Source organism: Carassius auratus, chromosome 2 (genome assembly GCF_003368295.1).
Source record: "Carassius auratus strain Wakin chromosome 2, ASM336829v1, whole genome shotgun sequence".
NCBI lineage: Eukaryota > Metazoa > Chordata > Actinopteri > Cypriniformes > Cyprinidae > Carassius > Carassius auratus.
This window is the reverse complement of record NC_039244.1, coordinates 4,672,723-4,689,938: the sequence shown is the minus strand read 5'-3', so window position 1 is coordinate 4,689,938 and position 17,216 is coordinate 4,672,723. Positions and strand designations below refer to the sequence as shown.

The following is a 17,216-nucleotide window of genomic DNA, read 5'->3' as shown; positions in this document are numbered from 1 at the left end:
AAGTACTGTGCGTTTTGAAACTGCCCATCTGAGCATGGACATCACACCATACCCATTCTCTGAGGAAGCGGCCCACTCACACACACACACACACACCTCATCACCATGGAACACTGACCCAGAATTCCCTGTGCTCTTGATCAGATCAGCACGGTGCGAGCGCTATCCACAATGACACTCTGTAGAGATGCTAGAGGTGAAGGGAGAGAGAGATAGAGCCTGGGTGTTGTTCACATGCAAACCTCCCAGCATGCCCTACATGAGCGGATGTCAAGAAAACAATGTGAATTATAAATTAACTGTAAAATATAACGTACAAATATAAGTTTCTTAAATTGTACAGTAATAATTAATATTATGCAATTCATTTTTAACATAACTATGAGTTTTCAGAATAAAGACAGTTCCACAAACCATATAAAGAGACCACAAGAGTGTTTTGCACAAGGCCTCTTTAAGGTTTCACAAGCTCATGTTTGAAAAAACTATGTCAGTATTGTAATGAAGAGGAGGCAAGGAGGGGCGTATTAGACAGAAAAGAAAGAGAGCAAGGGAAATGTAATGTGAGATGTAAAACAGTGTCTCTTTTGTTTATCGTTTTGAAATGTTCTATTTTCTGCACTGATTATTTTGGAGGAAAATCTGTGCAATTTAAACATGTTACAATGCGTCAAATGGAAATGAGAAATGAGGCTACTCAAAATATTGCGTAAACAAGCAACAAATCTAGCATTTAAACATATTGCAATGTTTACAATGGTACTGATGTAAAGACATTCTCAATGATAGCTGAGAGCACAATCAGATGACTCAAAATATTTCAGAAACAAGGTCAAAGGATGTTTAAAAGTTTGTGAAAGGCGGATGTTTCAATTCCGCTGATCTTTCTGTAGGATGCTGCGGGCGCAGAATCAGAGTAGGCCTGCTTACAAGCCGTTCAAAGACAACCCCACTGAGCTTTGGGGGTTTATACAGATCTGTAGGTCTGTTACTATGTAGAATAGTGAAATGATGAATCTGTGCACTCAGCCTCGCTGCAGCCACTGCCCTCTAGTGGCACTTCCAGGCCGTGCAACGCAGCTAGACTGCAGAGCTGGTGCTATACAGCAGCACATGGAGACTTCATGCAATCACCTCGCGTCTTAAAGGAACAATGCAAACGTCTATTTTTAAATGTTCAGTGTGGTAAATACATCGAAACCAAACGGGTATGGAGAAACACAGAGGCGAATCAGTTAAACAGAAATAAGCAGGAGGAAGATGACAGAGGACAAAAGAGTCAGCGAGTCAGAGAACAGTCAATATGTTAACATTTACCCATAATCTCACTGGGTTAAGAAGGGGACACGTTTTGTGCATGTGAAGTACCCGTGATTCCCACAGGGGAAGTGATGGTGAATATATAAAATATAATGTTTACAGATCATTGTTGAATCGCTTTTATAATACTAAAATATGTAGAAATGTATTGTATCTGATTAGCCCAACTGTTAACGTAATAAAACAGCATTAATATAAGTGAGTTTGGGGTGGGACTATTTAGCCATTCTATCTCGCAGTTCCGGTTGGTGTCACTAGTGGCGCCAAATCTCACAATTTTTTTTTTAAAGAAACAAATAAATTCAAAAAATGTTCCATGTTTACACATCTTGATCTCCAGACATTAGGTTGGATATAGTTTTATTAAGACTTATAATACATAATTAGTAAAGCTTAAAAACATATTTTAAAAATGTCAACAGCAGCAAAAGCAAGAGTAGAAACCTGCATGAGAGCAGAGTTTGTGCTTATCGTATGTGCCAAAGACATTCAAGTGAGCTACAAATCACATACAGGACAGCACACGCTAGAACACTTGGGGAATACACACAGTTTCTCTCAGCCGGTTTCAAACTCAGTTTTTAAAGGTGCACTCAGTAATGTTTTCCTCATTAACCAAAGAACACAAATACATGACTTGTAGTTTTGAGAAATGTGTTTAAAATCATCATATGACATAACGATTCATAGGTAGGTAGCCTAAAGAAATTAATACTTTTATTCAGCAAGGACACATTAAATTGATCAAAAATGACAATAAATACATGGTCGTTCTTACAAAAAAACGTAAAATAAAGTTTTTTTATTATTTCTATTATTTATATGAATCCTAAAAAAAAATTCACCATTTTCAAATAAATAAATACAAATAAAATAAGCAGGAAATCAGCATATGATTGATTTCTTAAGGATCGTGTGATACTGAAGAATTGAGTAATGATGCTAAAAATTCAGCTTTGACCACAGGAATAAATTAAATTTTAAAATTATTTAAGTAGAGAACAATTGTTTTAAATTTTCATAATATTTAACTTTTTTCTGAATTTTTGATCAAATAAATGCAGCCTTGATGAGCATAAGAGACTTTAAAAAACACAAACATTTGAACTTTCATAATAATTTAATCATGCATGTCGGCAAACACTTCTGCACTGAGAACTGAGAACTTCAACACAATAATAAAGACAACAAATATTACTGAGTGGACCTTCGATTTATTCAAACTTTTCTGAATAGTGAGTGTACTTAAATATAATAGAGTTTTTATAATGATGCATTGAAAGCTTTCATTTAATAATAGAGGTCCAGATTGATGGTTCTATGTAACACACCACACACATATTACTCTACAAAAACACACATCAGTGCATCGCTCACGAGAGTTCTGTCTACATTACATGTCAAACTGAGGTTTTCAGCGTAAAACAGATCCAGCATCACTCTGCTTTCTTCAACATACAGTGAATAATTTAAAAGTTGTGTTAGGGATCCATGTTCCAAAAACAAATTATTAAACAAGATTATTCTAAAGGAAACTAAGAGAACTAGAAATACTGATCATAGTGTCTAAATGAAAGCCACAACTTCATTTTTATGAACTACATATACAATTCTGTGTTAAACTCTTTTGGTATTAAAGAGAGACCATCAGAAAAATATAGAGAGCAGCATATGAAAATCTTTTTTTTTTATTGAACTCTTTAAAAAATGCAACTGTTCCCTTTAACTTAAACATTTCTGAATTTAATTAAACCCCTGTTTATTCTGCATTGTTGCTCTTCATTAATATACTTTTTTGTTTATATATATATATACATAGCAGAACCAGCATGGGAATAGACCTGGACCAGACATCAAAAATGGCCTGTTGATATGTTGGAAATATTCACTTATTAATATAAATTCTCTTTATTGGCCACTTTAAAATGTCTCTCTCTTATTTCATCTGCGACAGCAACTGAGCAGTGAGTTATTTGTTGCTATGAACACATTTGGATTCAATAAATAAGAGATACAAAGAACAGCAGTGTGTTTGTACAGCTAATTAATCTCAGGATGATGCTAATTTCTACATTGATTTAATTAGGATATTGAAAAGTTGCAATGGCATAATAGCTTCCAATATCGCTCTTATTTTAATCCAATTAATCCACTTATCATCTAGATCCACTCACATAATGGCATGGATACAAATGACAGGCTAAACTCTGTTCGGCTGTCTTCAGCGTGTGCTAATTTTATCACCGGCTGACTCTTAAGAAACTAATGCTAAACTCTGCTGTGTGATGTAGCAAATTGGGATGTCGCTATAGTAACACATTCACTTCTTTTTCAGGTACATGTGAAACTAGTCAAAGTGACGGTAAACAACTGTCACTGACTTCTAAAAGATTGGTTTAAAAACAGTAACGGTTGAACCGAACTGGCTGAACACTTAAGAAAGAAAAGAAGTGAAACGTTAAGGACTGTTAAGTTTACTCAAATGATTGAAACTAATACCAATCAGACATGTCAGTTCAGTTTCAATACCTAGCGAGTTGCCTACCTAAACACCATGTAAGATATTTCGTTTTAGCCTCATTTTAAAGGCATAGTTCACCCAAAAATGACAATGCTGTCGGTTACTTGCCCTTATGTTGTTCCAAACCTTTCTTTGTTCTGTTCAAGACAAGAGAAGATATTCTGAAGAATGTGGTTAACCCAACAGCTGCCGGTAGCCATTGACTTCTACACCATGAAGTCAAAGGTGGACCAGCAACTGTTTCATTACTCACATTCTTCGAAATATCTTCTTTTCTGTCCAGCACAAGAAACAAACTTTTAGGTTTAGAACAACATGAGCGTGTGTAAATCATGACAGAGTTTTCGTTTTTTTGGGTGAACTATCCCTTTAAGACAACACCGCATGTGTGCGTCACAGGTTTCATAGCATTTAGAATGATACTTAAGTAGACGGCAGACAGTGAGGCAGCCCACTAGAGTTTGAATTATAGCTACTAGTGAATTCAAAGGCGTTGGTGTTGTCGTGAAACATCAAAAGTTAAGATTTAATCTGACTGAAAACACAGCAAGGAGACACTAGGATTTCCCCCTTGGGGAAAGTATTCTATGCTAGGCATTAGCGACTATACATTTAAAAATATAACTCAAAGAAGGCGGCCTGGATCATTGAACAATCCAGTCTAAAGTTAAATTTACATCAACTGTGGACTCCTTCGAACATTTTCCGTACCTTTTTACATTCTTGCATCCTTTTAAGCCTCAGATTCTGACTGGTCAGTGGTCACACTGCCGTTCTGCTCTCCTACAACCGATTGGTCCTGGGTATTTGTAACTCCGCCCACAGTAAATGTTGGCCTGTCTCCCTCCCTGACAGATTCTGAATCAGTGGACTTCCCCGTTTGCTCAGTCGCATTAGGCTCCTCCCATTTCTCTTCATCAAGCCGACTGGAGATCGACCAATAGAGATGAGCGTCCAAACGGGCGGCAGCCAATGCCAGGGCTCTCGCAGAACAGGAGGGCGTGTCCACCTTTGAAGGATCATGAACAACAGTAGTAAGTGTATTTAAAGCATTTATCTGAATCTTCTTAAAATGGTTTAACGTAGCTTTACATAAAAATATCTTTATAAATATGAAAAAAAAATTAACTATATATAGTATAACATAACTTTTGCTCTGATATAAAATGCTAATCAGCTTTGCACAGGCAGATTGTTATTACAGAGCCTTTGAACAAGCTAATACAGAGGTTTCAACATAAATTATTTAATTGAATAGCTGTATATTGTACACATGTTACTCTACAAATATTTGTAATGTTAATATTAATTTAAATAGTACCTATTTATTACAATATTATTCCTTTTTTAATAGAACATAAAATGGTTTATTGTAACTTTATACAAAAATGCTGTTTATTCAGGACAAAGAGGACAATGTGATTGTGTAAGTAGTTGGATTTCTTCTGACGATGTACATTCATGACTCATCCAAAACTACAGCAGCACCCGAAGCAACTTGAATCAGAATTTTTGATCGATTACGCACATAAAATCCCAAAAGTAAAGAGATATTTTCTGCTTTTACATAAAGTGCCAGTCAGCCTTGCACAGACAGATGATTATTACAGAGACTTTGAAGCTAATACGGTGGTCTCAACATATTTTAGTTTATTTACTTTGTAAGGGATTTAAGAAAAAACAATATAAGAGAAGATGCACACTGCACTATAAAACCCAGATATGGTGATACAGCTACTTAAACAAATAAAACTTCCAATTTAAACATTTATTTAGTGCATAGTCAAGGTTGAATTATACAATTGAGCATAATTACACTCAGATTTAGCCATAGATTTTCTAAAATCCTAAATAACCTTTACCACTAAGAACCCAACGTGGAATGTAAATGTTCCATTGATGTTAAATGTTCTTCATGGAACCCAAGATGCCAATAAAGAACTTTATTTTTAAGAGTGTATACGAAAATGTTTTACCACAGAACCTCAAATCCACCGATTAGAAATTCCCATTCCACACCACATACCTCAAAAGTGTGGTGAAAAGCCCCATAATCCACGTCAAAGAATCCCTCAGCCAGCGTCATCATGGGACTAAACCTGTGACCCCATAACAGTTCTTCAGCCAGGTAAGAGCTCCGTGCCTGACAGGTCATTCCTGTAGATCGGAATATATCCGTCAATTACTAAACACAAACCACAACAGATTTCGCATAATATATCTAAGTATTAGTGTACCTGTAGCTTCCACCATCCCCTCCAAGATGACCACAACCTCAAAGTCCTCTTTCTCCAGCTGAGATTGTGACATGTCCCAGAACGGAGAGCGGACATCGATCTCGTGAGAGATCACTAACGGAGACACCAGGAAGAGACGATCATCCCCTGTCTCAAAACCAACACTGATATCAGTCTGATCCAGCGGAATAAACTCACCTACAGAAAAAGACAGTGAAACAAACTGTTCTGATAAGAGAGTGTTCACAACATTATACATTACAGCCAGCAGGGGGCGCCCCTTATATATATATTCTATGAGGGTGCTGCTGCTTCAGATGAGGCCTGTGAGGGTGGGAAATGCTGTCTTACCCTCCTGTGTCTGTTTGGATTTGATAAGTTTGGCTCTCATGTTGGCGCCCACAATGTGGGAGGATCTCAAGTCCCCGACGCGGAACATCAAACAGAGCTTGTCATCCCGCAATGAGATGACAGCATTACGAGAAAACACCAAGGTCTCCGCACGCTTATTCGGCTGGGAGATCTTCACAAACATACAACCAACCTAGTGAGAGATGGAGAGAGAAAGAAACTGATTTGTAAAATATGTGAGTTGTTTTCAGAGATATTTTAGATTTATGTACTATTCCATTGTTTATTCATATTTTTAGGGTGTCCGAGAGAGCTCAACAGGCTGCAACTTCAGAAAACGCATGCAAATAGAAAAAGCACCAGCAAATCAAGAAAACTTCATCAGTTTGACTGCAAGTGTTGCAAATGCTCACAACGCAAACAAATAAAGAAACGCACTGCAGAATCTCACTACATAACCAAGTATAGAATTTTATTTGCAACCATGTCTTTGTTTGCTTATGTTGTGATTTGCAGTACGTGTGTTGTCAAATTGATGAAGTTGTTTTCTTAATTTGCAGGCATTTTTTTTTTTTTTTTTTTTTCAATTTTTCAAGGAGTTTTCTGTTTGAGGTTTCTGCTGGTTTTGTTTTTTATATTTCTATTTAACTTTAATTTATTTGTATTTTAGTCCTTTTAATACTTCAACTTCAGTTTACTAAAGTTGGACAAAAAATGGTTTAGGGTTTACTTTGAAATAACTCAATTTAAAATAAATAATGAAAATACTGAAATAATTCAAATAGCAAGTAACACAATCAAGAAATAGTATTTTCTAGTACAACATACTCTTAATAATCTTTGTTTTATTTACAACTTAGAAAAATCATTTTTACAGAGTTTCCAAGGAAACATTTCTAATTTTGTTAAGGTTTAAAGTTTCTAATTAGTCAAAGTTTTTTTTAAGTTTAAGTTTTATTTCTAACATTCAGTCAACTTTATTTCAAATAAAAAAAATTAAAATAGTTTTTGTTGTAAGAGCCATAAGTTATTTGTGTCTTTATACAGATGTGAAATAAACAATTGTGTAGATTACACAACTGATAAATAATAGTAATTCAATAATTTAATGTTTCTTATAATACTGGTGACATCATTTCCAGCAACGACTCATGCAAGATACAGTTTTTGGACCATGTCATTTTTTCCAGTTAATTTTGTTATTAAACTTCATCCAGGAGAGAAATTACTGGACTATTGGATGTTGTTTGAGTTCAAATCACACTCACATACAGAAAAAGCATCAAATATGAGAAATTGGACAGATTGCTAATGCAATCACAATAGTTACATATATACATTTTACATTTTATATACATTTATATACATATATATATATATATATATATATATATATATATATATATATATATATATATATATATATATATATATATATATATATATATATATATATATATATATACCTTACCTTTTAGCTTTCAAACCTTTTACAAAAGCAGATACTAGAAGACATGACATTTAGAGAGAGTGTGTGTTGTGTTCAAGTGTGTGTGTGTGTGTGAACACAGCCCCCAGGGGCAACATTTAAACCAGGACACGGAGATATAAATGAGCTCATCATAACCATAAAATACATAAAAATAGGCCAGAAAAGAGATTGAGAAGGGGGTTGAATTTGGCAGAAGAGACAGCATTAGAAAAGGAGAAAAGGAAAGACAGACACTGAAACAGAAACAGAGGGAAAGGGTACGCACATCTGTGCTCCAAAACGCATGACTCATTTGCTCTTGGTTATGGATGATATAACTCAGCAGAGCACAAATCAACAAACGAAAGCCACGTGCAAAAAAAAAAAAACTGTCCCAGGCCACATCGTACATGGGAATCATGGGGCACTTTCTACAAAAAGAGTGTAAATATTTCCTGAAATGCCTTATAATTATTTGCTTTTTCAACAAATGATCAGTGAAACAAAGGGCTCAAAAAAGTGCTTAACCTTCCTAAAATCATCAACCTTTTAAATGCTTTACTATTATAGTTTATATAACTTCATACAACTTTACATATGTTTATATACAACACTGTTATTTTTATAAATTTGATTTATTTCAGGTTTATTTCTAGAAAATAAAGAAATCACACAGATGGTAAGGGTTGCAAAATAAATAGAAAATTAATAATAATACAAAAAAAAATTCATTTTGATGTTGTTGATAAAAAAATATAAAATTAATAGTGTTGAAACATCAAGACAATAAATAACAAAATTTATTATATGTCATTTCGATTTTTTATCATATTTTAATAACCTTTAATATACATATTTGTTGTCAATAAAAGAATGCAAGTAGTACCTGAGATGCTTTAAAAATATTTTCAAAGGCACTAAATAATATTAAGTATTGATATTAAAATTATAATATGATATTACTATTAATAAAATAAAGGTAATATGATATTATTAATCAAATGAATATATATTTTACATTTTTTGTTGATAATCTTATTATGGTTCAGCTTGAATAATGGAGTCAGCGTTACAATTTGTATAAAAAAATATAAAATCTTAGATTGCACAGCTAAAAAACACAAGATTTGTTAATTTTTTAAAAAGTGATTGGACGCCAAAGTGTACCACATTTTTGATCTTACCATGAATGCATTGACCATAGATCCCAGTATGGCCTGTAGCAGGAGTAACATGGTGCCCACTGGGCACTGGTCAGTGATGACACGGTGACCGTAGCCAATGGTCGTCTCCGTTTCAATGGAGAAAAGAAACGCAGAGATGAATCCATTAACATTATTTACACATGGAGTCCACGCCTCATCCTCCAAATGATCCAGATCACCCCTGCCATACCAAAGAGAGAGAGAGCGTCAGAGGACATCCAACAGCGATGGAGATGTTCTGTTTTTTTTCACACAGTCTCCTTCAATAAATTGCCTCTTGCATCTTACAGCCCAAAGAGGATCGCTTGTTCTCAAGTGTCCACCTACACAGATTACTTGTGTTCATATCTAGCATGGACAAATATGACAGAGTGTGGACGACACAAATGCACTGCATCTATGAGCAGAAAACGTGAACGTCAAATTGTTATTTAATTATTATTTACATAGACTGAAAAAATACTTTCAAACAAATTCACCCGGAAATTGCTAGTATTTTACATATATATATATATATATATATATATATATATATATATATATATATATATATATATATATATAAAAATATATATATATATTTATATATATTGTCACGTCATATATATTAGTCAAGTTTTATACATGCATATATTATTACAATGCACACCAACTGTCACCAATACGTTCCACATTCTTTATTTACTGAAGGACAGTTTTGCATTAAATTATGCAAAAAAAAAATTATGCATGATTTTGCATTAAAAAAAATATATTCTTATGATTTAAAAGGGTTAAAAGATAAAGTTAAAGATAAAAACTGTGTGTTTGTGTGTGTGTTATTCATACCTGCAGTATGCAATGAGATACCATATTGCTCCAAAGAAGAGCCAGGTGACTGCATACGCCATGACAAAGACCAGCAGAGAGCAACGCCAGTTCAGATCCACCAGTGTGGTGAAGATATCCGTCAGGTAACGGTATGTCTTACGCATGTTACCATGCTGCACATTACAACGGCCGTTTTTCTCCACATAGCGCTGTCTTTTACGCTTGTTGCGTCCTGGAGAGAAGCACAGAAAAATTAGAGCAGACACAAAAGTAGGCAAACACCGTCACTGAGCAGCTTACCGCAATCCATATAAAAAAACAGACAAGATTGACAAAGTAAAACTGAGATTCAGATATCCCAAAACGTAATAAATGCTACATAAACAAGCAGAAGACCAGTTACATGTATTCCTATAGTGGTGTTTGAGTAGGTCAGTCTGTTTCATTACAGGTAAGCAGAACAAAGTCTTGACAGCCACCGACTCCTACAGCATCTGATATAATTGAGTCTTACCCCATCCAAACCTGCCCCTCTCTTGCACTGCCCCTTGAATTTTCTTCTTGAATGGCTGATTGGCTTGTGCCTCCCTCGCTGCCATCTTATCCTGGAAGGACATGCTGTTATTGGCCTGTTGCTGTGTGGGCGGGGCTGTCTCCGTGGTTACGACATGCCCCAGCTCCTCGAATACGTTCTGTACATTGGTGGGCGGAGCATCCTTTGGGGCCTCCTCCACAGGCTCCTCCCCTTTCTCTGGAACTGGGAGGGACAGGGATTCGGCGCACGATGAGAAGCCGGTGTTGTCCAGTGCCATTGTGTGTGTGTGTGTGTGTGTGTGTGTTAAGCAGTAAGTGAATTTGTGTGTGTTAACAATGTTTCTCAGAGCCTTATTCTCAGTTGCAGAGTTTCATTTGTGCCTTTGTTTGATTTCTGCAAAAAAAGACAGTGAGAGAGACACAGATAGACACTGATAAAACCAAAAAAGACCTAATTAACAAGTTTTACCGATGGGCTGAAAGTTTTATAACAATCTCTTATGACATTCTCAGGATTTCAAAGTAATTTGTACCCACCAAAAAGCAAACGGCTTTATTTCACTGCTGATGATTGCTTAACATTAATTTGAACCTTGCCTTTCATTCACCTCCCCCGTTATGCATGAAGCATCCTGCCTGAAATTAACTTAAGTAGATTACATTGATGACTTCATGCAATTCAACCTTACAAAAAAACATTTTCCATATCAAACACGCAGTTGATGAAGCTTGTTTCAATATACAGTCCAGCATCCAATCTGTTATCAGGAGGGCTCTTAGCAAAACACAAAGACCCCAAGAGCAGATTGATGTATGGATGTAATGTCTAACTTGACTTGAATTAACCTCCGGGTTCAACAGCTAATCACATTTTCACAAGAGAGTGAAAAGGCAGCTGAAGGATTTAAGCTCACTTTGTGCTGTATTTGATCCACAGCTCTGATGCCCACACAAATACAAATGCACCCAGAAACAGGCAACCGTCCATGGATACTAAACATACAGGTCTGCATTTCCCAAAAGCATCATAAGCCTAGCATAACATAGAAACCCTTGCCATCAACTGTATCTAATATATACTAAGGCTTACGATGCTTTTGAGAAATGCTGATGAGTACAATTAAAGGATTGTTTGGGGTTCAAAACAAGTGAAGTTCAATGCCAAAGATGCTGCTGATTGCCACAGACTATAATTTTGATTTGTTTCACTGTGTTCATCATAATAACGCACTTACAATGGAAGTCTATGGGAAAATACAGTCAATAAATGTGCAGTCTGTGCATTGCAGTGAACAAAGCTTTATTGGTTTATTGGCATCACTGTTAGTTAAAACATCCTGACTGTCTCAACTCACCTGTGTCAAGTATCTGCTTGTGTTCAAGAAACCTGTCTGAAAACAGTTATTTTTCCCAATGCTACTGCCTTAGAAAGCACACAATCAGCTTTTACTCACATACAAAATGTTCCTTTATAATCAACACAATACGCACAGAACGAAAACCTCTATCTGCTCAGAAAGATAAACAAAGCCAGTCACAGTTCCTCATCTCATCATAGCAGGAAAACAGTGACATGGCCTGCATTAAAAACCGCCTTCTTGTTTTCATTGCACAGAATATCAAACATCCTGTATCTAGAATCAAATATCACATCACTACTGATTCATCTATAATGGCATATTTCACTGCTGCATCATCTCTACAGTAATGATAACATCAGTCTGACTGAGTCTGGTCCTGTGTGCTGTGTTTACACAGGGTTTTAGGGTGCGAAGTCCAGTGAGATGTTATATATAGCTCTGATAGTGTGGCAGTAGTAATCACGCCTACTTGAAGATTGATCATGATATGCCTTCTTGGTCTGGGCCACATTTAGACGCATGAATCTTTCATGGATTGAGTGGATCTGTGTGGAGACATGCTCATGTGTTCAACACAAAGTACTGGAGTAACATTACAGAGCCGGAATCGAGGTTTGACAAAAGAGACTGGATATCTCGGACTGCCATATTTCAGGATTGGCAGGGCTCAGCTAGGGCACACACACGCACACACACACACACACACACACACACACACACAAAGAAATCAATCCTACTTGAATTAGACTGAATGGAGCAGGTAGCACAGTTGACAAATTAGCTGCATTGTGGACAAACCTGCTGTGTGTCTGTGTATATAGCGCACAATAAAGAGTAAAATAGTAGCCTATTGTTTGATATATACCCTGCTAGGCCTACATAATTAATACTGCATAGTTTACTAAAGTAAAATGGAAAGGAAAAAGTGTGTGTATTCATGTATTTGTGTTTGTCTCCGTTTTTCGGTCTGTTTGTGTGGGTGGTTTGTTCACAGTCCTGATGGAAAGTGGGATTGTCATGTTTTCTAATTTTGGTCTTTTGGGAGAAAAGAGTGTTGGATGTGACATAAAGCTGCAATTACACACATACATGTTCACACACACACATGAAAACACACATAACCAGTGGCCTATGTTTGTTTGACCTTATGATCACTGCCTGCTGTTTATATGAAATTTACAGCCTTACTGGAATATAAACTAGTGGAAAAACACAAGGTTTATATATATATATATATATATATATATATATATATATATATATATATATATATATATATATATATATATATATATATATATATTCCACTCTTTTATGTTTATAATATATGTAATAATAATAATATATATATATATATATATATTTATATAATAATAACAATTTTATGCAATTCATCAAAAGTTTTCATATATGTAATTTTGTTGTTCTCCATTTTGTAGCCTACATTTAATATTTCAGTACCAATCAGTATTTAAAATACTTGTAGGGCAATCATGCAGTCACATAAAGCAAGAACCAAAACGTGAAAAAGCATATAATGCATGCACATTTGCTGATGTTTAATTAATAACATGTCTTGATCAGCAAAAAAACATCAACCAGTGTAGAAGAGTACAACTAAGCCTACCTGCCACTATGGCGTTCTCCAGCACGTTAACTTGAGGGGTTGAAACACTTGAGATCTTCACCAGCCGTTCGGATTTGTTAGTCCGAATCTCTCATGTTGGGCTTTTCGATCAGACTCATACTCATGATGATGATGGTGATGTTGTTCTACAGCGGGTGGGAACAGCGACGCAGCATCACTTCAGCATCATTTCACCTCCAGGAAACAAAAGAGAGCCAGCCAATCCACACAGAGCGAGAAGGAACTTGTGAAATATTAATCGAAACGCACTTCTTGTGCTTGCAGATGATGGCAATGAATCGTCTTTCCACTGCGGAGAGGCTCCTGGTTAAAATGGAGGCGATCTGGCTGTCAGGATGGATGAGAGACTGGAGAGCGAAGCGGCGTCGGCGTGATTCACCGGCTCTGCGCAGGTGTTCGCGCGCGTGTGTGTGTCTGAGAGAGAGAGAGAGAGAAGGAGAAAAGAGGCAGAACGCGTAGAGAATTGGGCAATTAGAGGTGGGATGGAGAAGGGAAAGAGGGGAGGAGAAGAGGGGGTGGAGATGAGGTCATTGTCACAAAAATATCTCTCGCACACATAAAAAAATGAGCCACCATAATGATTTATTACTTTAAATAAACTGCATCAATATATTTCATAATATTTCTCGTTTAAATGATTTTTAATGCAACCAAATTTATTAATGCATATTTCATGCATAAATAAATATATAACAGTAATATGATTCCATTAATATAATATTATAATATGATATTCAAATGTCATGAGGAAAATGATACAAGAGAAAAATGTAACCCACCTTCTAAGAAACGATGCTGCAATTATGTCATTTAAAACCTGAAGCTTGATATATATTTTTGTATGTTATTAAATATTTAATAACAGAGCTTGTTAGTTAAAATGTGCTTTAAGTATGCAATCTGATTAGGTTTAATCTTGTAGACTAATTAAATAGAGAGCAATGGAGTTGAATGATGAAATGCCCGTTTGTCTGCTAGCGTGAGATTGTTGCAGCAGTCTAGTGTGTGTGTGTGTGTGTGTGTGTGTGTGTGTGTGTGTGTACAAATATACAAAATTATATATATATAAGTAAAACAGGATTAAAAATGTACAACTCGCAGCAAAAAAATAAATAAAAAATAAAAAAAAACGCAGGATAAGGAAAATATGATGCCCTCTGCTGGCAGATGTGTTCCATATTCTCAATAAAATTCTGAAAAAATAAACATTAAAAAAATTCTATGTTAGAATGTTTTGTATTGTGGTATATAATATAAGAGTATGTAGCATTTATTGTGATGGCATACTTAAGTGGGCTTATGTGTATCTGTATTGTCAAAACCATGTCTCATCATCATCCATCCTAATAAGGGCCAAAAACATGTTACAGTAAGTTTCTGTTAGTACAGTGAATGCATCATGAAATGGTATGCTTTATGGTTAAGGTTCTGCAGGTTCCATCTTAAGAACCCAAGAGCTACTAAAAATACAACCTCTCTGTCACCATGTCACCACTTTAAACAAGACTCTAGTTTCAGAGTAGTTAGAGTAGTTTCAGGGCTGCAATTAGTCTGCTGAGAGCTTTCTTTAATGAGGAAGCATCTTGTAAATGCTAATTTGGTTGAGTTAAATCTTTTAGTCTTTTAATGATTCCCATAAGGTCTGATTAACAGTCAAACCAGTTCACCCAAACGTTCTGCAAATGGTAACAGGGGAATATAAAACTAGTGCTCATTTGTGAGCTTGTCATAGGTAAGGCCAGAAGAGAATGTCTCCTGCATGCATCTTCATGTCTCCATACACTGCAGAATCTTGAACATGTGAAAATACTTTTTTATCCTGGTGATGGCAGTTTTGTTCAGTAACTCTTCGTCCATGTCACTAGCAGTTGGGAACAGAGTCTTCTATCTCAGCTCAAAAAATGTCCTTGTAAACATCCTATTAGAATTTCTAGATCCATAACGACTGTGCTGAAGACAAAGTTTTGCACAAAAACATTTTGTTAGCTGAAAATATAATTTTCTTTAGCTATAATTGGTTTTGCAAAAATTACCATCACTCATACCATAGAAGATGGCGGTCTTTCCTTTACTGCCTTTACTGAAAACTAAAACATCATTAGCATAAACTCCAGCCCACAGCCTGAAAAAAAAACTAAACAATGACATTAATACTAATCTAGGCGGAATGGCAAGAAAACAGAAACAGATGCTCCTGCAACAACAATGTGCCAAAACCACCCATGTACTAAAACTATTAGTTGTATGCTATGCTTTGCCCAGCTAAAATTAGGCACTTTATATTTAAAACAGATTGATGACTGCTGGTAAACTTCAGTGAAGTCATGGGGAATGGAATAATGCTGCATATTTTGCAGTATATTCCTACCTTTATGATTATGATCCAAGATGAGTTTGTTTCTTCATTAGATTTGGAGAAATTTAGTATTACATGACTTGCACAGCAAAAGGATCCTTTGCTGTGAATGGGTGCCATCAGAATGAGAGTCCAAACAGTTGATTAAAACATCACGATAATCCACAAGTAGTCCATACCACTCCAGTCCATCAGTTAATGTCTTAAGCGAAATGATATATCATTCATGATATATAATAACGGTTCCTCCAGTGATTGTTGTCCTCGCATCAAAATCCACTAATATATTTATTTAGAACCATTTTGAGCTGTTTTTGCTTGTAAGCAGTGCTGATATGCATATTTCTCTCCTGATTCAGATGAGATGACATTATTATTACAAACACAAAGCTTTTCACTTTGCACAAGATTTTAACTGATGGACTGGAGTCATTTGGATTACTTGTGGACTGTTTGGACTCTCATTCTGACGGCACCCATTCACTGCAGAGGATCCACTGGTGAGCAAGTGATGTAATTCTAAATTTCTCTAAATCTGTTCCATTGAAAAAACAAGCTCATCTTGGGTGGCCTGAGAGTGAGTAAATGTTCAGCGTATTTTAATTTTTGTCTGAACTAATAAACATAAAACTGCATACTGTGCACACTATACGTAATGCACAGTAAAAACAATAGTATGCTTTAGTAATGTTAACATTACTTTTTTAAATCAGTCAAGCTTTTAGACTTAATTTGCTCTTCTTTGAGCACAGTATTATCTGATTTGCAAAGTGATGTGTATCTTTCTGTTTGTAGTGTTTGAGTACTTGAGTTTCTAATTGGTAGTTTTGAAACATCTTGATTAAATGAGTTGTGTGTTTCATTATTGGGGTAGTGGATCATTTATTTTGAATATGTTTTGTCTGAGTTTGATTAAGCTGTATCGCTGAAAGTTAATGAGTTGCTTTTATGTTCTGCTCCTGTTTGGCCATCTGGATGCGTCTGAGATGAAACAGTCGCAGGCTGAGCTGGGAATGGACTTCTCTAATGAGAGGAAGAACATCTTATAAAGGTTGTCCATTTACACTGTCATATGACGTTACTTTTCATATAAATACAGTCTATTTTTGGTCTGGGATCTGCACAGAATGCGTTTTGATTCAGTTACCCCTCTGGTCTGTTGCTGTCTGATTTCCTGGCATTGAAGTCAGAGGACTGGAGGAACTGCTCAACTCTGCCACTGAACTGGACGAGATCATCAGACAATGAAAACATACACAATATTTTCAAAAGTATCACAATTCACTTTGTTAGAGATGTATTTGCAAGTTTGCAAATGCTTTAAGAGCATTTCATGCATACGCATTTTATTACTGTTTTTTGAATATGTCAACTCTGATGTAGGCGAGCATGTTTTGTCTTC

General features: G+C 35.7%; 1 protein-coding gene across 2 annotated transcripts; it reads right to left on the bottom strand.

Annotated features, from left to right (window-relative positions):
- Positions 1 to 2,365: 2,365 nt before the first annotated feature.
- LOC113113427 (G protein-activated inward rectifier potassium channel 3) lies at positions 2,366 to 13,940 on the bottom strand. 2 transcript variants are annotated; one of them, XM_026279610.1, is made up of 8 exons: positions 13,438 to 13,940; positions 10,430 to 10,843; positions 9,934 to 10,147; positions 9,085 to 9,286; positions 6,430 to 6,622; positions 6,079 to 6,276; positions 5,868 to 5,998; positions 4,575 to 4,850 (listed from the first exon to the last, which is right to left on the bottom strand). In XM_026279610.1, the coding sequence occupies exons 2-8, from the start codon at positions 10,725 to 10,727 to the stop codon at positions 4,575 to 4,577; spliced, it is 1,512 nt and encodes a 503-aa protein (XP_026135395.1). In that variant the 5' UTR covers positions 10,728 to 10,843; positions 13,438 to 13,940. The 2 variants fall into 2 exon arrangements, with proteins under 2 accessions (XP_026135402.1, XP_026135395.1); XM_026279617.1 differs by lacking the exon at positions 13,438 to 13,940 and having other exon boundaries at positions 2,366 to 4,850; positions 10,430 to 10,727.
- Between the last annotated feature and the right edge of the window lie 3,276 nt (positions 13,941 to 17,216).